Below are 26270 nucleotides of genomic sequence, written 5' to 3' on the forward strand. Positions count from 1 at the left end.
GAATAAATATACGTGTTTAAAATTGTGACAGTACAATTTAGCTAAAGTTTTGGGAGAGTATTTTTAAATTATAATAACTTGAAGTGAAACAATACTTGGAGAGCTCCTATTTGAAAAGAAAAACTCTCCCAATCTTAATGGTACAGTGGACTGAAATCAAGTGATCCATTTTATACAGTATATGGAATTTCAGAACACATATTCTGTGCACATGTGGAAGAATTTAATTTTAAAATATCACATTCTTGTTGTATACTGCTGATTCATGTAAATTAAATTATTAATTATTTGTCTGTAGGCAAATACAGGAAGATATTGTTAACTCTTAGGTTGCATAGGAAGATTTGTAATATCCTGAAATTTATTTAACAATTAATTTTATTTTATGGGTTGTATAACACTGTGATGTGAGAGTTCCATTCAGTTTTTCAAAACTTTAACCCTTGTAATACAGTGCAACTGCAGTTTCTTGTTAGCAAACAGAGCCCATTTAATGGGGCTTACTTAAACAAATAATTCTGGCATTTAGAAATATTTATGCCACGTGCTGTTGCAAGGGAAGAACGTGCACCACAAAGTCATTAATGCCCTGGAAGGTCACTTGTGCATGTTGTAATGGGCTGCTCATTCTCAGGATCTGTGCTAAGGGTCAGTGTTGCAGCATGAAAGGGTTGGGCCTGTTCACTCTGTAAATAAGTGGGTCAACTTCTGTATTTGCCAGAAGAGTAAAGCAGCTGACATATTCCCACTTGCTAACTATTGGTAGACAGGTAGAATAAAGACATCTTTTGTAAAAATGTTGGTCGATAAGGATTTAAAAAGTCTTTCTCTGCAAATGTCTGTAAAGGATTATGTTATTCATTATTATATTATTCACTGTTACATTATTCACTGTTTTAGACAATGGTCTGTGGGCATGACTTAGAAAGATATTGATGGTGAGTCTTTAAGAAGCTAAAGGAGTTAAGCCCCATATTTATAGTAGTTCTCAGCAGGAACTGGGTGCCACTTCCATTAAATGCTCTTCAAAATATCACAAGTTTTAATAAAATTAGGATATTTTCTAGCTGTAGAATGTTCTCATTTCACAAAGAGTAACAAATCCAATCAGGCTGTTACGTGGCAAAACACATCTCAGGCTTTCTGTATCTCTGTAAAGGCAGGAAAATTAAAATGCAAGCTGAGAGGAAGTCACATTTTGTCATGCACAGGTGTACATTGTATAATATACATTATATAACAGCCTTATTGCCATGCCCTGAAGTTCAGGGCTCTTAGTGAAAGGAAGGAGAGGAAGAGGATTTTCCATGTCCAAGACGTGCATCCCTCTGGATCTCCTGGTCTCAGTGCTGTTTGTTCTGCTTTTAATTATGATCTTTGGGTAGGAAGTGACTCAAGTCCTCTCTGAATGAGGAAACTGGAAGGTATCCCCATCTAATACTTGTAAAGGGTTAAAATGGCATTTTGTAGGGAAGCAGACCAATGCTGCCAAACATTTGCCATGCCAGTAACACACTTAAATTTCCAATGTTTTATTGTAACTTTGGAAATTCAGGATTAAGAGTTAACTTTTCCAGTCTTTGAAAATATTAATTTAGGGTTTAGGGTGAACATAAATCTGTAAGGAAACCACAAATTTATAGTTTCTTTAATTTTTTCACCTCTACAGAAATTGTTTCATACCGTTTTTCTGATCTATTTCTTTTATTGGTTCACAAAAAAATATTACCCTTTGTTGAGCTGTTAACATGCAGGAACATGGGTTTTTAAATTATTTTTACTGAGAGCAAGCTAGTCATTATTCTTAGTCTGAAAGAAAGTCCCAAAAGGAGACTGGAGGAAAAAAATAAACATACACTGCACAGTACTGTAGCTGAAGGAAAAAGATGTTCTGTAATCATTGTGCAAATACTTATTTTTGCTTTAGCTAAATTATGGGGTATTATTTGTAACTAAATTTTGGAGTATGTTTTATTCTTGTATTTCTGGCCAAGAGAATTGTGCAAAACATAGATTATCATAAGCAAAATGGGTGATGACTACAGTGCCCAAAGTGTAAGTAAAGTTAGGTTTTGGTCATGCCATCTTTATTGCTCTCTTTCTCACAGTTGTTTTAGTTACATGGTTTTGATATATTTTATATTTGGGTTTTCTCAGCTATATTTCATAGGATTTTCAAAGGATTCTCTATCATACATAATGTAATTTAAAGTGTCTCATTGCATTTTGGAAACTTTTGAAATATCAAGTGAAGCTGTCTCCTAGAAGGAAAACATTATTTATTGCAGTTAAAGTAGTGTTTCTGGCCAGCTTAGCATTGACACCGTATTATTCCCCTTCAAAATGAATATTACTGAATTAACTGTTCTGTTTCCTCCTTCCTTCTGAAGAAAGCAAGTAATAATTGTACAGTGTACAATAATTAAAGCTTTTTATTGCTGTCCATAAATGCATACATAAATAAAGGGAATTTGGCTGCCAGCTTACACCAATCACAGACGGCTTGGCTTTCAGAAAACAGCTGGTGGAACTTGCTGAAAGTAGTTCATTTTAAATGCCTCATTTCAGGTATTTAAGCTTTGAAATACCTGGTTTTAGCTTATGAAAACACGGTCTATGGGCTTTTCGTCTACTTTTTTCCTGTTTGAAGTCTGTTATAGCAAAAATTACTCAAGAATTCACTTTGGTGTTCACATTTACAAAACAATTGCTCAACGAACTTACTTTTTGTCTCATATTAAACCAGTAATCTTTGGGCGGTGTGTTTGCTTGAGTCTTGTTGAACAGTAAAAGCAGAAAGCAAAGGTAACCAACCAGTTTGCCACTTTTCAGTGGCAGGATGTGAGTACTGCACAGGAGAAATCCACTTCACCCTGCATCCAAAGCAGTGCCTGCTATTCTCAAAATAACCTGATTGCCCAATATTTAAAGTTTTGAGATCTTTAGTAATCTTTGCTAAGGCGCTGTACCTCACTTTTTCTGGGAAGGACAGGGTTGTGTGAGACCCACGTGTGAACATTTGAGGACGTGGCCACGGGAGCTGAGTTTTGAGGGGGTTTCTGAAGTCTCTGTGATGCACCTGAGACATCTGCCGGGCGTTTGAATATTTGTGAGCAAAACATTCCCCGAGTCTGGGGAGGAGCTGCTCAGTGACTGCCTCACCCAGGCTGCCTCCTGGCTCTCCAGATGGGGGTCAGAGGTGACTTTATCACACTCTACAGCTCCTGAAAGGTGCCTGTGCTCAGGCGGGGCTGGGCTCTTTCTCCAAGCACTGCTGACAGAACCAGAGGACACCAAGAGCTCCACCAAGGGAAATATAGGTTGGATATTAGGAAGAAGTTTTTTCCAGAAAGGGTGGTGAAGTTCTGGAATGGCTGCCCGGGGAGGTGGTGCAGTCACCATCCCTGGGTGTGTTTAACAGAGCCTGGATGTGGCACTGGGGGCCAGGGTTCAGGTGAGCTGTTGGGGCTGGGTTGGACTCGATGGTTTTGAAGGTCTCTTCCAACCCAGTGATTCTGGGAATTCTGTGATTCTGTGAATTCTGTGCAGTTTGCAGATCCTTGGAGTCTGGGAGAGTTCTCAGTCAAGGAGTGCTGTCCCAGGATAACTCAGGGTTTGGGCATTCCCCCTTAGCTGCTTTCATCTGTGAGCCAATACACGAGTGGAAGAACCAAGATGAGCCAAGGCAAGCCTGCTCGTGGTTGTAGCCCCGTTTTGGGTATCCAGTGTGTGATGTACAGGATGATCACATCCCTGGCCTCTGGAGGTGCCAGATGTTACAACTGAGCAACATTTTTTCTGTTTCTCTATGACGTGCAGTTATCCATTGGTTTCATCTCTTTTCTCTTGGATTTATTAGGGGTCGAGTCATGTTTTGCTTGATTGATAAACCCTGCAGTCTCTGGAGGTTGAGATGTCTCAGGTCTGCAATCTAAAGCCCCTGAAAGCAGCGTGGTAAACTTGCTAATCAAACGCTTCTCACCTTCTGGTGTAAGGCTTTGTAATTCTGGGCAGGTTACAGGTTTCCTCAAATGCACTTTCACAAACCTTTTCCTACCAGAGAGTAGTGTGGCAGGAGTTACATCAGCCTTTTCTTTTTTTTTTTTTTTTTGCCTTAATGAAGGGGAAAATGGTTCTCCTTCTAGGATGAGTACTTATTAAGTGATACAGACCAGTATGTAATTTGTAATTCTTGTTGCTGTTAAAAAAAAAGAACATAATAGGAAGGAAATCTAGTACTTGTATTTAGATCCGATCCTCAATAGTAGCATAGCCATGGGCTGTTTATGCTTGGTCTACATCATCTAGACTAAAAATAGCCTTCCTGTCATTTTATTGGCAGAGTTTTAGCTACTCCTTTAATTCTGTTTAAAAATGGATAGAGGGAAAGACAGCATAAATATTGAATGTGTGCAGATATTTCAGTAAGTAACTAAAAGGAGATTCCTGATGCTTTGAAGAGCTCTATAATTAAATGGAATTCTTATTTTGTTTAAGAGGCATTTCTTAATATAATCTTTCAAAGTATCACATTAATTTTTGTATCATTAATGTAGCTACTTTTAAATAGCTATTTAGTGCTGTCCTGCTTAAGTTTTATTCTTTTTAGATTTCCTTTACATTTTGATAAGAAATTACTGGTGAGGTATTTCATGTCTCATGAGTTAAATGGGAAGCCACATTATTTCTGTATTTTCTATTAATCAAGTGAGTTTTTGCAGAGAAGTTTTTGCATAAGAAGACAAGTCACTACTGCCTGCTAAAATCTTCAGCAATAGCCTGAAAATTTCAGGCTTATTATGTTATGGTTTTTGAAAACTTGTGGAAACAAGGAGAGAAGAGCTGGCTTTTTTGTGTTCTGGCTGCCCTACAAAAACTTGGGCTGCTTCAGAAACTTTCAAGGCCACAGTCATGTTATGTAAAAGGCAGTTTTAAGGTAGAAGTGCATCTCTGATTATTTTTTCACAGATTTGAAAAGGGCATTTTGACTTTGAGAAAGCCATGAAAATTAGATTCAGGCTACTGAAACACCCCTAAATCTACAAAGGAGAATTTTTACTGTGTTAATAGAGTGAGGGCCTACTGTAGAAACATTGCAGTGAAAGGATTTTGTCAGTGGATTACTCATAATCTTACATAAGAAGCACTTTTTCCTCTGTCTGAACTAAAATTCTATTTGTACTATGGTCTTCACTGCTTCTGCTTCTCCATTTTTGTTCATCCACGCCCTGATGTGTGTTAGCACCCTTTAGGGCAGCATTATCCTGCACGTTCAGTGTAGTTGTGTGTGCTCACACAAATAGGAATAACTGGAATACTTTCTTGCGGCTTCTTTAATTCTCATTATTTTTTGTTTCTCAGGTTTTCATCCTGAAATTCTGTTGTTACTGTACAAATTGATCCCAAAAATCAGCATTTATTGTGGTCAGAGGCATTTGGAAGCAACTTCTGTTAACTGCTGCTTTTATGGAAGGCTGGTGGTGCTGTTGCAAATGAGATGATGAAAAGAGAAGCAATGAATATTGTAGTTTTTACATTCGGGCATCCAAAATAAAGGAAATAGTTGCAATCCATCTGTTGCATAGCGCTGACATAGGGGGCATACCAGTTTTCAGAACTCATAATCAAAACAGAATATTACTGCTGGAAATTATGCTGGAGTGGTTTTATGCATATAATCAAGACTTCTGGTAAAAACATCTATAAGTAAAGCAGAATTTGTGCAAAGCCAGGAGTAATCCCTTAGCAATCATTATTATTGTAAAGAGTATCGCTATTTCTATGACATTAATATTCAAACTATTTTATCAGGGGTTTATGACTTTTTTTTTTTTCTTAAAGAGGAAGTATGGGTCCATATAAAATTACATCCCTAAAAAGATATAATATTCCCAACATTAAAAAAAAAAAATTTGGAAAACCACTTTCCATCTTGAAAAATCAAAGCAGCTATTCTTGTTTCAAGTTTCATCTAATATATTGTTCCGTGTGGTTGTGTGATAAACATATTATTCCTTGAACAGGAATTAAGAGTAAAGCTGCCAGGAAGGGGTTTTGTTGTCAGAGTAGTTCCCGCCTCATGTTTTGTAAGAGATTTCATGGTCCCATTGTAAAGAGTGGATGATTTAAAACGTGTTCCCAAGATAAACTTTCCCATTGTCATTAATGAGGATGGATAATACTGAGTGACAAGTGCATTAGGAATGACACAGAAAGAGCTGTTAGATTTGTCAGAGCGTATCACTTCAGGCAATGAAACTTGAGGACATTCTCTTTTAGCAATTTTTTGCTATTTATTTAGAGAACCAAGGATTGTGATTGCTCACACAGGTGGATTCTGCTGTTTAGTTCATTAAATATTTAGGTAACTTTGAAAAGGTGAAGGTGATAAATATGAGCATTGTACTCCACTGCAAGGGGCACAAGTGGTTGCTTTGCTTGCAAATAATTCAAAAAAATGAATACACTCTTTATTGCTTTTAAAATGTTTATTTGGTTGATAATTTTTTAATCTGCAATACTCTGAATATTATTTTAAAGTTATATAATAAGGAGTACTCTGAGCTGTCGTAGTGAAGCTTCTGGGATAAAGAAGCCTAAAAATTAGGGCACTATACATGTAATTTACATTGACTTAAAAATTGTATTTCTCCACAGAGCAAGACTTTTTAAATATTTATCTCAGAATAATTAATAATGCATGACTTTTTCCTGGTGTTTAAAACCCTTCCAAACTACGACATGCCTATCCATTTCCATTTTGAACATGCAATTGGTCACTTTTTCGCCTTGATTCATCCTGCCTGGCTGCCAACCAAATTTTGCCCGCGTGCACCTCCTTGACACTAATAACGCCTGAGCTCCCGTTCGTTTGCGTGCAAGATTTCCCAGGCGGCAGTTTGGGGCTGGGATAAACCATCTATCATCATTGCATGCAGCTCTTGTGCCTCAACCAAACCCGCCCCTGATGGAAATTGCATTTGACAACTCACCTCTCCTTGGCGTGCCCGAGGTGAACATAGCTACAGACCATCCCCGGAAGGGCAGAGCAGCTCCTCCATATGTTGGGGAGGATCCTTTGATTTGTGTCAGGAGACTTTTTTTGCAGAGCATGTATAGGCAGAGATTTTTTTAATTTGGGGTTGGTTTGTTTTTTTTTTCCCCTAGACTTCCTTGTTTGCGGACGCGCGGCTGCTGCTTTCTCCTAACCTAAAGCGTTTTGGGATCTTTGTTTTGTCAGAGCTCTTCCTTTGAGAAGAACCAGGGCAATATTGGAGGCAAAAATTTAAGAGGGATTTGTGGGAATCCATAAAATCAGAGGGTTTTGGGAAAGCTGCAAAAGGCAGCCCTAGGAGACAGCAGAACTGCAATCAGAGCTAAGCAGCATAAGATTTCTGCTGACCATAAGATTGGTCAGATAATAATTTTTTCAGCAGAAAAATTATGCAAGGAGTAGAAAAGTAAGGACAAATGGAACAATGGTCTGTGCATTAACACTTGTCTGGAATAACTCCCTCAGCTGCAGAAAAGCATACCTAGTGAGATATTAGGAAGTTCTAAGCTAGTTCCAGTAGTGCAGGCAAAGAACCTGTTACTTACTCTGTTGACCATTACCAAAACTTACAACTGCCTGGAGCATTTGGATAATACAGAACCTGAGAAAGAATGAAAAAGCAAAATTTTTTTCTTTCTTTTAATTTTTTAAGTCCTTTAATTTTTTTCCAAACCGTAAATTTATTAATATTGTGTATAGTTACTGGTTAAAAACCTAACTGTACAAATATGATCTGACCAAACAGACCTTTTATTTCTGGGTAAGATTACTCAGATTATCTTCAGAGTAAAAAGCTTTCTAGGATTCCTTTTAGCTAAATATTGTCCTTTTTGTAGGAGTTCACTTCTATCATCATATTTTAAGTAGCAGCCTACGTCAAGAGTGCTGCTTTCCATTAGTGATGTTTATCTCTATTGCTTCATCAGATATAATTAATTTTTCAAAGACAACGGTTCTGGATAGTTAGAGTAATAAAGTCCCATTTCTAGGTGGATAATTTCTTTGTAGTTTTCTTCTATAGTTTCCATATATTGAGTTAAGAGATACACTGTTTGGATTCCAAACTCAAGATATTCTATGATTCCACATTCCAGCTCAAGATATTCTATAATTCTGTGATAATGCAGTTAGAAAACACTGATGAATTGCACTCTGGGATATGTTTTGATTCCTCACTGGTTTGTGTAGCAGCATGTTTTTGCTGGTATTTTTGTATTTTAACAGCAGCACAAAGATCCCCAGTCAAATTGTCCTTTCAAATAAGTACAACCCATTCCTGGTGCTGAAAAGGGGAGTGGCAGTGGTACACAACTTTTCTTTCTCACACAAGTCATACTTTTCTCCTTAGAACTGAAGTACATTTTTTAAAGTACTTTCATTCAGCAGATTAAGTTCAAACTGAATTAGTAATCTTTTTGAAATGCTTGACAGCTGAATGTTGTGCTCATATCTATTTTAGTTGTGGGGAGGAAGCTAAATGATATGGGTATCATGCATTTCCAGCCAGCAAGTCCAGAGGAATCAGCCCCCTTTTGAATATATAAATCATTAATCTTAGTAACCAGCTGCTCTGAAGGCAGGGAAGAATTACTCAGCCACACAGCCGTGCTCAGCTCCCCTGTCAGAGTAGCAGCGTACTAAATCTGCCCATAATTTGTGTCCTGCTCCCCATATTTCTTAATTTGTTTATTTTCATTGACTTCATTCTGATTCTTTTTCCTTTCACTCTAAGCCTGCTGTCTTGGGGACCGAAAGCAGTGTCACCATCTCAGACCTGGCAGCCCAAGCAGAGCACCCACCTACCCACAGCTGTTTGTGTCGTATTGCCTTGACCTCTTCCACTCCTTGGGGGAAGTTGTTTGGTTTGTGGATGGTTCCAGAACTTTTTTTTATGTTCCCTTTGGTATTAACCATGACTTCTTAAAAAATAACTTCTTAAATTCTTTGTCTGCGTTTGAGATTTTGTTGTGAGCTTTTCCTGTGTGACATTAAAAGCTTTCAGCCACGATTTGATGTCATGACCTTCCTCATGTAGAAATGTTCTTGTCCACATCAGAATGAGCAGTTGTCATACAATAATGAGACCTTTCTCAAGCCTCTGCTGTTGCATATTAAATACCCCCACTGATTTTATTGTCAATAAAGCAAAATTAGAAGGTTTTGGAGGTGGCAGAGGAGTTCCACCCTGTTACTACTGCACTCCCAAAGAAACTGAGGGAGAGTGATTTGAATTGTAGGGGTCTGAAAATCCATCAGCAGTTAAAAGTAAATGAAAAATAACACATAATTTTCAAGATAACCAGCAATCCTTTAAAAATATTAAACATAAATATTTTTAAATAATTTTGTCAATGTAATTGTACACTAAAATTTATTACAGTTATGTCTTAGGATCTCTAAATGTACTTATGTGCAATGCCATTGAACATTAATTTTAGGATGAAAATGCAGTTATTTGTAAATCTGGTCTATAATTCTAGGTAGCTTTCCTCATCAATTTCCATATCTAGTGTGGTGGTTAATAACCCCTTTGTTATTCTAGAAGTAATAAGAGATCATTGAGAGTGCTTTTGTATTACAGGACCATAATTTTTAAATCCTCTTGAAATCAGATGAGTGCTTTCAGAGACTGAAACTAGAAGAGACTTTTAAAGTTCTACTTCAAAAAAATAGTAATTTTTATAAAATAGAATGTGTAATGCTCTCTGTTGCATTGATAAAGCTTTACATATCCTTTGAAAAACACTTCGTAGATCACTCATAAATGCAATGCCTGGGATACAGCAGATGATTGGAAGGTGTCAATTCAGACTTTTAATTGATGAAGACCTTATGTCTTCATCAAGAGAGCTACTGGAAAATAAAATACATAATTAGCAGCATTCTTACTAAAAGTTTTAATGTTGGGATGTACTTTCCATGTAGTTTCAAGCTCTGTGAAAATGGAGTAAATATACATAAATGTAAAGTGCTGAATCAGGCCACATCAATACACATCAGTTGGGATGTGTATTGTTTATGTTATTAATGCTGTTTATCTTTGAGCTGTGATCGCTGCTCTTTGACTGATGTTCCATCCATCCTGCATTCCTCTTCACTTCCCGCCTTCCTCATCTTTCTTTTAAAAACCACAGTGGGAGGACCTTGCTCTTCTTGGAGACTGGACTGGATCATCTCCAGAGGTCCCTTCCAACCAGACCAAGCAATGATTCTGTGACTCAGACAAAGCCACCAAATATTGGAATGCCTTCAGCAGCTGGATTAGTGCCTGAGCTTCTCTACTGCTACACTTGATTAGCAACCAAACTCTTGGCTGGCTGCTAATATGAGCTCGTTAACAAAAGGAAGCCTGATAGTCAATCTTATGTCCTAGAGATTCAGAGGAGGATTCTCTGTCCTCTGGATGGAAGTTCAGCTGACAAGCAGAGCTTCAAATCAGGCTGCTTCAAATGCTGTGGGCACTGCCACGGACTGTTTTCTGAATTCCTTGGCAACAGAGAGACCTTGTGACTTAATAGTGTTGATTTGATGAAAGAAATGCAATCTCTGGTTGGAAAACTACTGTTTGATGAATTGTTTTCATTCAGCTACACAGTTGGTGAAAGTTCCACACAACATTAAAAATTCTAGGCTTATACTTAGATGTCTTTGATTCTTCACAGAGCCCACGAAGACAAAAACACAAAAAAAGCTTTTGCACAGACTGAGACCTGTTCCTCATGAATATTCAGAGAACTGGCTTTAATCACACAAAACAGAAAAAACATATCAATCCAACCACTTTTATTGATACTGCTGCTGCTTCAGGTGTTTCATCATGCTGCCTTTCCTCCCTTCAGCACAAGTCTGTGAACAATTTTTTATTTCTGGTTTGTTCACCCTCAGTCTTGTGCTGCTTAAGCACTTATTTTGGAGATAGGTTTACTTAGTACCATCAAATCTTGCTGCAGATTGTGTAAGACAGATGACTTATAGACACTGTCACCATTACTTGGTTCATTTTGTCTTTCTGCTGATACACAGTGCCCACATCCTTTAGGCACCCTGGTTCCACAAAACTGCTTCAAAAGAACACAAACCCACTGCCAGTGGAAGCAGGAAACACCTAAGAGACAAGCACTCTTCCTGTAGGAGTCTCTCTGTCCACAACAGAAGCATGTTGGCCCACCTGGAATTTATGGTTCATTTGCAAGTTCATATTCAGAATGATGATTCTAGCATCTCTGGCCTCATTTTTAGAGAGGGTTCTTGCTGTGGAGGGAGCTACACATACACACACCCTGACCCCATCTCCTGTGCTTTGTCTCCATCATGAAAAATCATTTGCAGTTTCACCAGGATGAGGCTGGGACAGCTTTTCAAGCTAACGGTGCCAGTCCATATCTTCTTAAGCAGACAAAAGTCAGTGATTTGCTGTGTTAGGATTTCATTTTTAATCTAGGATTTAGCATAGCCTAAGTCTTAGATTAGTTCACATAAATGTTCTATGGTAGAAGAGGTTTTGATAGAAGAAATTTTTGAGGAATTTTTGAAAGAGTGTAATGAGACGTTTCAGGAATTTTCGTATGCAAAGCATCCCAAACTTAAGGAGAAAACAAAAATAGATATAGGATAGGTGTGCTGCTGTCTAAGATATTTAAAGTGATGTTAAATTGCAAGGACCTTGAAAATTAAGATATGTAGTTTGTGTTTGCTTCAGCAGTAAAAAATGGGATAATGGAGGGCTAGAACAACATTGGTGCTCCTAACCAAAGCACTGGACTAGAAAAATAATCTTTGCAGTAATGTTTAGAATATGTCTGGATTTATCAAGATGATAAAGAAAAAGACTGGAGAGAAACAATTCAGGTCTTGGCAATGGAATCAAAATATATAGACCAAGAAGAAAGGTTACCTAGGAGTGTTCTACAGGAAGTATTGCTTTCTTCTTCATTTCTATGATGTTATTTAGCCTTTGAGAAGTGAGCTGTCACAATGAGTTGGCAGTGTCTAAGTGCCAGTGTTACATTACTATGAGCTATCATATTATCTCTTTAATCTCCTAAATCTCTTTGTGTCCATTATCATAGGCAGTATTATGCAACTCATGGATCTGTTCAGGGATTTTCGATGCTTCCACTCCTTGTTGTGGTTCCTTGTTTTGATTATCAGCTTTGAGCTGTTGAGTTCTGTGCAAGAACACTGCATCTACCCTGACTGTTAATGGAAATTTGATTGAGGTCTCATCTGATTTGGAAGTACAGTTCTCATGAAGCATGTTTTCCCAAGCACACAACAGCCAGTGTCAGCTGGATCTATGAGTCCTGGTAGCCATAACACAAATGACTCATAAAAAGCAAGTGACATAAACAAGCAGCGCAGTTGATTTGTGTCTTGACTGGGCTATAAATAGCACTTAAAGCGTATGATTTCAGAGCCCTGTGGAGCAAATGATGTAAGAGCTAGCAGGAATATCAGACTGAGCCCTGCAGAATTCCACACAGCTGTACCAAAATTCCATACGGCTGTACCAAATGGCAGAGGGTTGCATGATCAGGCTGAAGTTCATCTTGGGCATGGATTCCAAGGCATTCCGGTTCAACACTGTGTTGAAAACAGCCTTTTGTTCTGGACTTGTGCCTTTAGAGGAGCTGTGTTCTGACTGTAGGCACGAGCACCTTCATGCTCAGCTTTGTCTGAAACTCAGAAGAAGGCAGAAAGTTGTCTAGAATGTGACTCATTTGTCATTAGTGATGCAGTGGGTGGGAGCTGCAGGTAAATCACCACAGGTTCTTTTGGGTGAGAAGGTTTCTAGGATTTACTATTTTCTCCTCTAATCTGCAGGGCATTAATTTAGTGAGGGGTAGCAATAGAGTAAGAAATTAAAACAATCTGGGCTGACAAGGCTAAACACTTGTTGGGATATGGAAGAAAAGAGAAAGGAAAAAATACAGTGATTTGTAGTAAAGGGTTGAGGACAGAAGAAAACACTACACAGAGAAAGAAAGTGAGGACATGGGCAACAACAAATTAGGTCTTCAATTAAGATGATTAACTCTATAAGAGGTTTTTAATTCACTTTTTTCTAACAGTGGCAAGGACAGTTTTTAGGTCACCTTTGCCTAGCAGAAAGACAGTGATTGCAATTCATTGAGGACAAAGTGGGCAGTATTTTTAAGACAATGCAAATAGCCATACCATGTGAGGATGCTTGTTCTTGCTCAGAAGTCTTGGTTTGTCTAGTAAATTTGTCCAGATTTGTCAGATCTGTAGAAAAAACAAAGCGCTGTCTCAGTGGTTTTAAATTAATTTGTGCTTGCGACTGGGATTTAACAGTTCCTTTGAAGCAATTATTATTTTAGTACAAGTGTATATGAGATGCTACCTGTCAATGAGTACCTGGGGAATCCTCAGCATGCAGATCACTGACCTGATAAACTGAAGCAGCTCCAAGGGAGTTGTTATGGTCTGTCGCATCAATGAGTATTTAGGGACTCTTTAATATGTGGATTATTAGGACAGTAAAAACGTCTGCAGCCCATTGTGTCAGTGCAGCTGTTCCACAGGAGTGTTATTGCACAGCCTCACAAATGGTGTAGAAAAGATGTTGGCTAAGCTTATGTGGTAGCCATGGTTTTGCACTAAACAAGTGGACTTTTTTATCCTTTTCCCAAAAAAAGAGAAGCTTAGGCATTGATGCTCACGCTAAAGTGGTTGAGTTTGGAGACTGTGCTCATAAAAATTGCCATTTTTCAATCACACAGCACACAAGAAATTTCCATTTTGAATTCTGTGCCAATTCTTTCCCTAATTTTTTTTATCTGCAGTGTAGGACAGAAACAGAAAAAGTAGCAGCAGGTAAACTTCTCAATTTACAACAGTGGCTGACACTGACCTGGAACACGTCCTGGCAAGGAGACTGACCTGTGAAACTCATCTCCTTGGTGCAGCATTCAAAAATGACTTTGTGTCAAACAAAAAGCAAAATTATTCCCAAGGAATATTACATTTTTACATTTCAGCATTTTTAACAGTTTCTAAAACACTGCTCCAAAAAAACAAAACCTGTTTTTAACTATGCTAGCAAGTGCAGCTGACAAGATAAATGAATAAACAAAAGATAAATCAAATATCTAAAAGATAAACTAAAGATAAATCAAGATAAAACAAAAGATAAATCAAATAAATTTTGGTTATCTGACTTAGTGAAGATGCACACAAGACCATAAAGCAAGGCTTTGTGAACACCATGAATAATTTCCTGTATAAATTTCTCACACAACTTAACTTCAAATTTTGCATTTCAATAACAGGCTACAAAGGTCCAACTAACACCATTTTTTCTCATGCCCATATGATATTGCTATTTGCAAAACTTTTGTGGGCTTGAGAAGAAGAAATACATAATTAGGTAATGAAGATGAAAAAGTATGTAATGAAACTTGAATATGAAATGTAGGTCCAAAGTCCTTCATTTTTAAAGAGCTACTGCAATTTGGTTTTACTACTTTTTTTTTTCCTCTAGGTAATTAATATGAGAAAATGCACAGTACTGAACTTAAGCGGAATAATTTTAAATGGTGTTTACTTTCACTTGTATTTACATCTAAAGGGGATGTTGCATAGATGGAGCATGAAATTGCAGGTTTAGATGTCAGAATTTTAAACATGATTTTTCCATTTGTCAAAACCTTAACGTAAAAGTGTGGTTTTCAGGTACATGGCCAAAAACTGCTGGAAAGCTGTTGGGTTTGTAGGGGTCCCTCCCCTGCTCCCTGTCTGTCACAGGGGAGGGTGTGGGACACGGGGAGAACACATTCATGCTCGTGCTGTTGGAGGAAACCCACTCTGAACATCCTCAAGGAGTCTGTACTTTGTTCCCAGGTGCTCAAAACACATTTGAGCCTGATGTTTTAACTGAACAACGGAGAAAAATGATGTGCCTTCCTTGGAATACCTTTAAAAACAAAATCTGATTCCGTCTCTTGCCTTTCTTTGTACAGTCATCCAGAATATTCAATTTGTTTTCTAATCAAATTAACACTGAAATAATTATGCAGCTGCAGACTTAGTTTTATAACTGCCAACACTGGCTGGATTTGAGAGCTGTTCCTCAGTTTGTTAATAAATCAAATTTGGATTTTGACCTTTCTGAGCTCAGATTTGAGAGGCTGAGGATGTAGTGGTAGCATTTTAAGCAGTAAATACTAATTTTTGCCTCTTAAACTCAGGCAAGCTGTGAGGCAAGCTTCCTTATTAGGAAGAGTTGTCAGCTTAAGTTTACACCTTTGATCTACAGTGAGGTTCTCAAAGTTTCCAGCATTACATTTCTTATTTGAAAAAAATATTTCATTATGTCTGTTACTGACACTTTTAGAAAAATAAGTGTCATAGTAACTGCCAAATTAAACAACAATCGAGGGGAAGTAGGAACAATAAAATATTACTAAAAATAACAAGTTCCTCTGTCTGCTGGAATAATAGGAAATTATCACATTGAGCATATTATCAGGATAAAAAATGAGCAATCTGTATACATTTGTAATGTATAATATATATAAATGTACAATATAATGTATAAATTTATTAATTTCATTAAGCAGACCAGATTCAGAACTTTGTTCCAGAGTCAGTTTGCAATTAGAAGTTTCTTGTGAACTTGATATTTAAATGAAAATTACTTATGTTTGCATTGTTATCTCAATGACTGTGATATCATTTACTTAGGAGAGGTTAATCAATGTTCACAATGAAATTCATACAAAAATGCATTTCACTGTATATTTATATTCAGTGGGACAGAGAACATAGACTTTGTATTTTTATTTTTGTAATTTTCTGTCTTTTGAAAAGGTTTTAGTAGCTTTGTTTACAAATGGAATGTTTTATTTCAGTTTAGTAGTTGGGACCTCAGTTTCACTCTTCTATCAGAAAGAAAAATACAGATCCCACAATCAAATTACAGCCAGAACTTGTAAAGTCAAATATTAGAAATTCACTCTGTGAAAACTTATCTGTTGCAAAATGGGAAATAACAGTTAAGAAAACAATTCTTTTGCTGGTTTATAGGAAATATTAATACATTTTTAATGTGATTACCCATTAAAGCATACTGATTTTCTGAATGGGCTAAAAAAGATTGGTTTGTGTTTTTACTCAGATAATTTTTTAACCAAAATACAGAGTAAAACCAGATGGGTGAAGTCATTATTTGTAATAGCAGTGAAAACAACAAATGTTTCAGGATATACATGTAAGAGATTTTTGTCAATATTAGGCCACAAATGAATAATTCATGACTGAAACAGTGCTACACTTTATAAATAAATAGCCATCTGCAGTATCATATGCCATAATCCTACAAATACTGACACCAATGAGCAATGTTTTACATGTCACTAACTCAGCAGTACTGCTCTGATGTCAAAGAATAATAGTTCTAATTTAGAGAGAGTCTGTAGACTAATCAGCAACTTCTTCAGAACTGAATTCAGGATATTTGGAGTAAAAATAAACTTATATCTGCCAGGTGCCAGTGATCGCCATCACTTGTTCTACCCAAGAAACTGGGAAGAACGAGGGCATTTTCCATCAGAGGAGATGTTAAAATGGCATATTAACATTTGTGGTCACTTCTGGTTTGATTTCTGGCCCTTGGGATGTTGAAGCTGTGAGCAAATGGCAGCGTGGGCTTGTTTTCAGGTCATTCCCCGTGGTGGTTCCTGCCTCACAGGTAGCCAGGCCATGACCAGGTATTGGCCCATGAGAAAAGGCAGAAATATCCTGGCCATCTGCCATGGAAAATGCAATTTTGGGTACTGCTGTCACAAGCAAGTCTGGCAGGACTGCACAGATGAATGCAGCCAGTTTTCAGTGAGAGCGTCAATGGCTTTGTTTTGGCTTGAAGTGACAATGTCTTCCAGCTTAAGTGAATTTCCTCTTCAAATGAAATCAATTTGGTGAATCTCCTGTAGGAAAAATTAGGCTGTGCCCAGAATCTGGACCATGTGAGAGACTGAGTGGTGAGAATCCCAGTGTACTGAGATTTAGGTTTTCTGTGCACTCATGATGCTCTGGCTGTTATGGCAAGTGCTCTCACATAAACACAACTGCAACTCCATGTCCTCTCACAGGTGCCCAGCCAGTTCACACAACTTTATCTCACCACTATTTTTTGGTCTTTGCCCTGGGGAAAGAGGAAAAAACATTGATTACAACTGCAGGTGGTCCTGCCTCAGGGGTAAGGGGGACAGCACATACAGGCATTGTCTTACCCTCACTTTCCTTACATTTCCTTTAACTCAAGCAACGATTTTGTGTCCTGATGCAAAATGGTCATTTTGCACAAATTTCAAAAATAGACTCAATCAGAATTTTAATCGTTTCAATTACTGCTGAGAGATTTCTTTGTCTTTTCCAGATACTTAGCTATTTTCCTTAATTTAGCTTTCATGCTGGTTTCTCATTAGGTGGTTATCACAAAACAGATCTTCCAATTAACTTTCCAGTATTTAAGGTCTGCGTCTGACAAATGATCATGGAGATAACACATTGTCAGCCAACTTAATGCATTAACTGGTGCAGAATAATATGCACAAATAAATATAATATAAATAAATATGAGAAGTGTTCCTCTGGCTGGTTCTGAACATGTCCATTCAAGCTCCAGGGAGTCATGGCTGATATCCATAGCTGTGACAGTCTTACTCCTATTCCTTCCCACCCATCTTCTTGCTACCTTTGCTCATGGGGTATCATTTCCCTGGAAAGCCCAGGGAATGTTCTTTGGAGCCCACCACATCTGGTAGGGAGCAGGCTTTGGTGTAACAGTTCCCTGTCCAACAGGGAGCCCTGGACTCTCCTCTGCATTAGTGATGCCTTGTGAGAAATGCTGCTTGGAGCTCCCATCATGCAAATGCTCATGGGGAGAGGACTTCAAGGGAGGAAGGGATAAGGTACCAATTTTATGGTTTCTGCAGGGCATGGGGGTGACAGCAGCATTTATGGATTGTGTCGTGACTAAGGGGTAAAAATCTCTCTGGACAACATTTGTCTACATTTTCATAGGGTGGAGTTTGGTGGATAACACACCTTGAGAGTGAACCATTGCAGGTAATTCATTGTGGGAAATGGATTTGTAAAGGATTCCCAGAACCTGACAGAAAGCTCACACAGCCTTGTACATCTGTGTGCAAACTCTGAGATAAGGTGTGCTGCCTTAGGGAGGCCATGGAATAGAAATGGCATTGTTGAGAGAGAGATTGAGCTAGAAACAAGTTTCACAATATGGCCTTGCAAAAAGACCAGATATTTTAGAGAATTAGAACTGTGAAAGATGCATTGCAGCAGGACCTCATAAAAATATAGGGGTAAAAATGTAGGTGATTGCTGTTAGAAGTAACAGCAGCAAGGTGTACCAAAAGCTGATGGGCTGAAATACATTTATAAGGCAAGCAGGAAATAGGTTGGCTTCTGGTGGAATGAATTTGAGTTCTACATGTCTTTTCTCACCCTTCATCGAGACTGGTAATGGAATAAAATCTTTTAAAACAGCTCTCAGTGGCCCCATCCCTGTAAAAGCTGGAAAAACCAACAATTCATCTCTCATTCTTCTACCTGTTAAACACTGTGCACTATAGCTTTTAAAAACACTGAGAGTAGTTTCTAGTGAGAAATAAACACTGTTAAGCAGATAATGATCTAAGGGACAGCGTTGTCATCCTCACATGGATATTTGATCCATTGCTCTGTATAGCAGCAAAAATACCATCTATGCAAATGAGGTGAAAGAGCCTTTGCATGTGTCAAAGTTGCAGATCAGAGGTCTTGGCATCATTTGTGATTGCATCTATATGAAAGCCTTAACATTTGAAATTAAGTCCAAATATGAACCTGTTATTTGATAACTGCACTTCACCACTGAATGTTGCCCTGTAAAGCAAGATGAGAAAATAGCTAAATAATGTGTGTATTTCAAGATGCCTTCATTTCTGTTTATGTAAGTGCAAAAATATATTTGTGTAGTGTGTAATAAGGATTTTAATAAATGCTTGAAAATGGATTTCTTAATATGCTCATTATGTTTCTGAGCCTGCTAATTCTTTAAGGAAATGAAGAAAAAATAATGAAATTATGTTACACAGGTACTTAATTTTTTTTATCTCTGATACTACTCTGGTAATTAATGTCTGGTTTATGCAAACTAGACAATATCTCTTACTGGACACATTACTGTCAAGAAAATATTACTTGCCTTAATTATCAGTAATGAAGCAGGGATAAGCTGCTCACTTAGATATAATATATCTAATGACCTTTTCAGCTAAAGGTTATGATGAAAGGTATCAGTTTCACAAATTAAGCCTCATTCAGTTTCTGGCCTTTGTCTAGATTAATGTTTGGAGGATGAGTTTTAAAGTCAGACATAAATTGTGTTTGGTGTTTAAAATTGATTTAGTGTCTTGCTTTTAGTACATCATTTTCTCTCATATAAATTACACCAACCCTCATTTTTATCTTCATGTTTTATTATGAGAGCCAATAGTTAAGTCTAGTCTTGTCTTATTAACTGCTGCTGTATATTTTGACAATGGTAACTGGCAGAGGAAAGCTTAAATAAGCATTTTAATGGGCAGGCATATAATGATTTTTTAAAAGGCTTTTTTCAGTTCTGTTTGTTTTAAAAAACTTTTTAATCAAAGTTTTTTGGTTTTTTTTTTTTTTTCCTAATTCTGAACATATGAACCAATTTTAAAAAAAAATATCATCATTCCAAAGTGTTATTCTTGTTTGAGTCCATGACCTGGTTGGGATTCAGGTCGTTTTTTTGGCTGATTCAGCAGTGACATCAAGAATTAATGTAACAGTTTACTGGAGGATGAAACAGCTCAGTGATGTTCAGGAAATTTTAGAATTCCAACATGCATGAGTACCTTTGTGTAAGTTACATCTCCTCTTGTTGCTAATTCTGTAGGAATTCAGTGATATTGCGGTGCTTCTGCATCCGGCGTGCTTGGTCTTGGGCATTTGAGTGTAATTTAGGGGAGATTCCAGATAAAGGATCATTTCTGTCTGTACTGGTATATGAAGGGAAGGTGCAGCATGGTCACACCCAGCTGGATGTGCCACATTTACCACCCAGAGCTGCACACGGTGAGCAGAATGGCCGTGCATCCATTTAACCCTCAGCTCCTCTTCCTACAGCCAGTGTTTCGGGTGGCTCCAGGATGTTCTCTCATAAATAACTAAATCCAGTATGAGCTGGATGCTCATACTCATGAGTATGAGCTCTCCTAAATAGCTAAACCCATAGTAGTAGTTAGGATGGATATTTCTGAGCTCAGGTTTGAGTCCTTAATCTTGGGACACACCAGGCTGGGAGTGACAGAGTCTTCAAAGCCTCCTGATTCCCTTGGAGGAGTGCAGCTCCTGTGTTGAGCAGGATGTTGGGACAGCTGCATCTCACCTTCCTCATGGTGAAACTGTCCTGCTGCTCTGTTCTCAGCCTGCTCTGTGTCCTTGACACCACGGGAGAGTCACAGAACATTGACTTTTGACAGAGCTCTCTTCAGTCCAGCCAGCAGAGATAAACCTGCCAATGATACAGGCGGTTGCTCAGATCCACAGCGGGATTTTGAACCAAATAAAGCCCACAGAGCTCAGGCTGAACTGAGAGGAGGGAGGACAAAGCCAATTGTTCTTTGGAAAGCCTGGGAGATATTAAATTAATTGGTGTAGCAAGAATTAATCAGCTGATGCCGATCCTACTTGTGCCAACCAAGGAAAAGATGAAGGGCCTGATGCAGAAGGCAGCAGCCCTGTTCTTCACAGGAACGTGGTTTTAGGAGATCTCAGCCTGGACTGGGGGCAATCTGTGCATTGAGATTCCATTGCTCTTCCATGTGCAGAACAGGAATGTTTTCCCTTTTCATAGAGTTCATTCCAGAGGTTTGCACAAGCTGCTTTCCTTCTCACAGGAAAGAGGGAATATGATGACTGCTCATCCAAAGAATATGTTACTCTTTTTCCATGTCATTATAGAAGAATCTAAGTGGGACTATTTTTAAAATTGACATTTAAAAAATTTATTTTAAAAATTTTAAGTGGACACTTGGTTTTGTTTGGGTTTTTTTACTGTTTTTTTTACTTTTTTAATATGTCTCATTTTTCAAAAATGTTTAACCTAGTATGAGAACAACAAATTTGTGTTCGATTTTTACTTCAAACTGTTTGATACAGAATTCTTTTAGACACAATCTGGATATTAGATACACAGATTATTAGAAAAACCACCCTTTGGACCACGACATTTCTTGAAATGACGTTAAGTAATTAAACAGTAAGTGGGATATTAACAATGTGGTTATTAGGAAGACATCAGCAGTAAATGTAAATTAAAACATACTCTTTTCTGTCAAACACTCTTTTATTGTGCTAACAAACAGTGAAGAGAGGAATTAAAGTATAGCTACAACAAATTTAAGTGCTCTCAATGGTGTGTCAAGATGAGTTTAAATCGTTCATATGAAATAAAAGAACATTTAAATATATTCAAAAGCAAAGCAAATTTTTTAGAAGAGTGTAACCAGAACGGGAAGGAGATGATGTAGGAAAAAACCCCACAATTTTTCGAGAACAATAAATTGAAAACTTGTTGGATAAACTTAAAAAGTGGTAGCTTAATTATTAAATGGATATATACTTAGAGAGTGGGAAAATACCAAATGTATCTCATAATGTGAAATAATGGAATAAGTAAAACAAAACACCTCAAATAATATATTGAAGACATTTGTTTCAGTTCCTTCCACTTCTTCACTAACATCTACTTCATTCACATTTACTGCTTTTCACATTCTTGCTGTGTGTTTTTACCCCTTATCTCCTCTTCTTAAGCTGTATCACTGCCAAAATGCACAAATATTTATCAATAAGTTCAGTGATCCTAATTGAAGGTAGGTGGCATGAACATTCAGGGGTGAGGAACTAAACTTCCTAATGTTTTTGTGGATCTAAAAATCTCACATGAAATCTCTCTCCCAGTCTTCATGGGGGATTCATTTTGCTTTTCCTTTTTCCACAGGTATCTGTAATATAAATAAATATTTTGCATTTTATGTTCAGAGTTCCTTGGACTGGTGTTTCAGTGGAATGTGACATTAATTGGCTTGAAGAGTTGGATGTGTATTTTCTAATCCCTGCTGCAAAGCAAAGCCTGGCTAATTGATCTCCATTTGGATTTACAAACCAAAGTCCGTCCCTACAAAACATTTTCCATTTGAGCTTTTGAGGATTTTTGAGAGCTGAGAGAGAGAGAGAGATCCAACAAATGTGGAGAGACAAATAATGGTGAAACAAAGTTTTTCCAGAGTTAGTTTTTGCAGAGCTGGTCACTAAACCAGGAGCTTCCCAGAACTATTCCTAGGTTAATTCCTTCATAGGGAAAAAAAAAGTCTTTGCTTCCTTCTGCACTCATACCTGAAGATTCCCAGCAGCAGTTGTATATTATGTGTTGGTATCAAAACCCTTGAAATTGTGCAAGAGCCAAAAAAACTTGTAACTAGGCTGAACTACTAAAGCATGATTTTGTAAGCCTGAAAATGCCTGTAAAAGCAGCTCCATATTCCTTGGTGGGGCTCCTCCTTTGGAATTAGCATCTAAACCACTTCAGTTTGCCCTCAACTGAAAGTGTATTTACACATGAGCTACAAAAATGACCTTTGATTTGATTTTCTTCTTCTGTATTGTGTGAACAACGTGGAGAAATACATGTGGAACTGTTTTTTTAATTAAAAATTTTCTAGATACTTTTTCCCTTCCAAAATTATCCTCTATTACTTGAAGCCTAAAATGAAAGTGTGCTTCACTGGTGCCATACTAATGATACCTTTATGACTACATGTACTTAAAAATATAAGTTAGAAAGGGTCTTAGTTAAATATTTTAAACAAGCCTTTATAATATCGTTCGAGCAATGTCAAGTACAATTTTTATTTTAAAAGATTTTGTTGGAATTTAGTCTCTGAAAATATTAATAACAGCTTACAGCAGGTAGGCTATAAAATAACACTGTATGCTGTCTATTTAGTTTCTGGTTGAAAAAGCACAGCAGTACTTTAGTTCATTACCTTTGAAAAAAACAGTAACAAGATAATACAGCTGCCTCTGATTAAGATGTAAATTCTTTCTAATTAGAATGTAAATTCTTACATTTAAATGAAGACATCAATTGTCAGGATGCCATATGATATCTTATTCCACCTTGCCTGAATGAAGCCCTCACTGTTCATCTATGGCACTAAAATAGTTCTGCAATCCCTTTGTTCTCTGATTCTTGTAATATTCTCTCTTCATGTTCCCTTTACACATTGCCTTTGTTTGTTTTCCCCCTGCATCTGATATTGTTGTGTCTTGGGATTTTGCAGAAATTTGGAATGAAAATTGAGTTCAGTCAGTGCCAGTATTTGCTTGTGCCTCAATTACTTCTGCTGAATTTTCCTCAATGCAAATCAGGCAGGTTGCATAAAGTGGTGCATGTATTTGAAATAATTAATTTTCCGTAAAATGATGGATCAAGTCCAATCAACCTTCATAAAATCCAAATAAAAGAATAGAGAATTAGAAATTAATTAACATTTTGTGTTGCTAATACTTTATTATGCAGCCTAAACTATAAATAATAACTTTTATTTTTGAGCATAACTTTTTATTATGAACTGGTGATGATAACCTTTGACATAATTATCTTGTTAATATATATTAGTGTGTTAACCTAAATTTAATGTCATGGAAGTCATTGTAAATTAGTAACATTTTAAAACAGAAAATAACAGGATGCAGAGAGTTTAAGAATTGACCCATTAATTAATTTTGCCTGTAAAGCTCTTCTGCAGAGTTAAGGCAATATGTGTCTACCAGTTGATTTTAAAGTGTTTCATTTCAGTGTTTGATTCAACAGCCCATAATACTGAATCTTGTTGTCTGAGAGCAAGACAGTTTGGTTTTTTTCCTTTCAGCATGTATTTTTAATGGAATGTTTCATGCCAATAAGACTCTCTGCTTATGAGACTTGGTAGTGACACCATTTTGGTGAAGTGACCAAATCTTAATATAAATGGCAAGAGGTTTTTTTGCTCTGTCATTAGACATGAATTTGTGGTACAAACAATATTCATCATGCCTTTATGCACAGAAAGTTATAATTATGACCAAATTGTCAGTAGTAATAACAGTTGATGTGATGATTCCAGTTCAACTGATATGTCTCTATCACAGTTTTATTTAACATTTTAAATTTGAGTACAGTTTAAAAAGTTCTCATAGTAATAGTTGTATTTTCTCTCTGAACAGTGCTTACCATAAAGTCTTTCATTGAAAGTATTGCCCTGTTTTTTTGCAACTGAATTGTAGCAGGCATCACTTCATTATCAACCACAAAAACTGTTTGTTAGAGAGTTGTAAAAGAGACTATAATGTTGAAGTTTTTTAAGTTGTAACAAGCAGAAGGACTCAGTGTATTAGAAAAACGTCTTATTTATCCCAAACCTGTTATTTTGTTCATGTAAGTCCTGGTTTAATACACCTGTAGTAATCTTATCAATACAGCAAGTAAAATATAGTTTTTCAAATCTTTTTTACTCAATGAGGAGCTATAGAATATTATTATAACTTCAAATTGCAAGGTCAAATACACCACCTCTTCTCCTTAGAACTGCAAAATAAGCACAAAAGATTATTCCTGAGGAAGTTCCAGTCATGTAAAGGTTCCATCAGTGTGTTTGATTGATTCACAAGAGTTGGGGTATCTTATGCATGATATCAAATGGTCAAGGGTTCTGAAGGATAATATGAATAACTTGGGGCAAGTGATTTTGGCAGTTTCAGCAAAAGAAATATTTAAAAATGGAGTTTATAAGCAACATCAAAACAGGCTGCATCATGTACTGTCAACCTCAGTTCTGACATTTCAGAGGAAACTGCTGAAATGCAGAAGCATTTTATGTGGAGAGCTCACACTGAAATTCTGGAGGACTCTGCCTTCTATCTTTTCATAAGCACGAAGCTTTTTTTTCTCTTTATAGTCCTTTTAAAAAAAATTACTTGTACTAAAAACTGATGCATTTTGTTAAAGGGAATAGCATGCCATCATCCTGAAGAGACTCATTTCAGTTTGGGCTAATCAATAGCAGCTAAATATTAAGAAATTCCCCTATATTATTGAGAGAAAACAGATTGTTCTGGGGTATAGGGTGGTTGTATTTCCCTCTGTGTTTACCTATATCTATAAATATATGTATATATGTGTCGATATATATGTATTCTAGGATGCCTTGGGTGCTATATTTCTATTTATACTATTCCAAACAGATAGTGGATTAGTGTCATGTTTCATAGTATATTTAATAATTCTCTTAGTGGGTGAAGAGGAATTCTGATCAGTTTGGCCTGGATATTGAAGTGGAAGGAAGTAAGAGACTTTTCATCCAATTAGACTAACATCTAAGAAACATGATACAGATAACATAGTAATAAAATAAATCTGTGTACTCAAATATTTTCATGTGCAAAATGAGCTGAATGACTGTAGAAACTGAGCAGATTCTAGCCTTTGAGGGGTTTAGTTAGAGAAATAACTATCTTTTACAAAAATTTTCCCTCTATCGCTTTCTTTCCTCAAAAAACCTTCTGGTTTCTCATAGACATGGCAAATCACATCTCTGGAGCTTTCTTTGCAATCCAAGTCTCTATTACTTCTTTTTTTTTTGTGACAGCAATCCAAGACCCTCCAATAGCCTCCTGAGAGAGTATCACAAAGGCTGTTTAAAGTGTGAGCTTAGTAAGTTTGCAGAAGTAATCTTATTTATATCCTGCCATTGACTGGTTTTCACCTTCAGTAAGTTCTAGAATTGATCTGCCTTTTGTGGCTGGCACAGTCTGTCCACACAGAGATGTGGATTTCCTGATGGAAAATTTCCTGCACACCTCAGGAGGAGGTGTCAGCAGAGGAGGTGAATTCCATTCTGAATTCCATTCTGAATTCCATTGTGAATTCCATTCCATCCCATCCTGAGGCACTCTCTGCTGGTGTCTCCCTCGCAACATCTTCCTTACATCCCGTCTTGCTCGGGATGTTTCTCCTCATGTGGGATTTCTGACTATTCCTAACACATAGCAGCAACAGCAGTGGAGCCAAGTTTGCAGTGGTCTCTTTGCCAAGGCAAAGTATCCTGTCTATTTT

The 26270-nt window shown here is 37.2% G+C and overlaps 1 protein-coding gene across 2 annotated transcripts in view; it reads left to right on the forward strand.

The window, feature by feature from the left end:
• The window catches only part of ELP4 (elongator acetyltransferase complex subunit 4), a 133281-nt gene that overhangs the window by 66693 nt on the left and 40318 nt on the right, over positions 1 to 26270 (forward strand). Inside the window, exon 10 of one of the 2 annotated variants that reach the window (XM_041461741.1) lies at positions 7168 to 7299. The exons of the other annotated variant lie outside the window; for it this stretch is intronic. Within the exon in view, the coding sequence (XP_041317675.1) occupies positions 7168 to 7254 (87 nt within the window). The 3' untranslated portion in view covers positions 7255 to 7299. Of the gene's footprint in view, positions 1 to 7167; positions 7300 to 26270 lie in introns of those variants that run through there. 2 annotated transcript variants of the gene reach the window in all.

Source organism: Pyrgilauda ruficollis, unplaced genomic scaffold (assembly GCF_017590135.1).
Source record: "Pyrgilauda ruficollis isolate IOZ18807 unplaced genomic scaffold, ASM1759013v1 scaffold153, whole genome shotgun sequence".
NCBI lineage: Eukaryota > Metazoa > Chordata > Aves > Passeriformes > Passeridae > Pyrgilauda > Pyrgilauda ruficollis.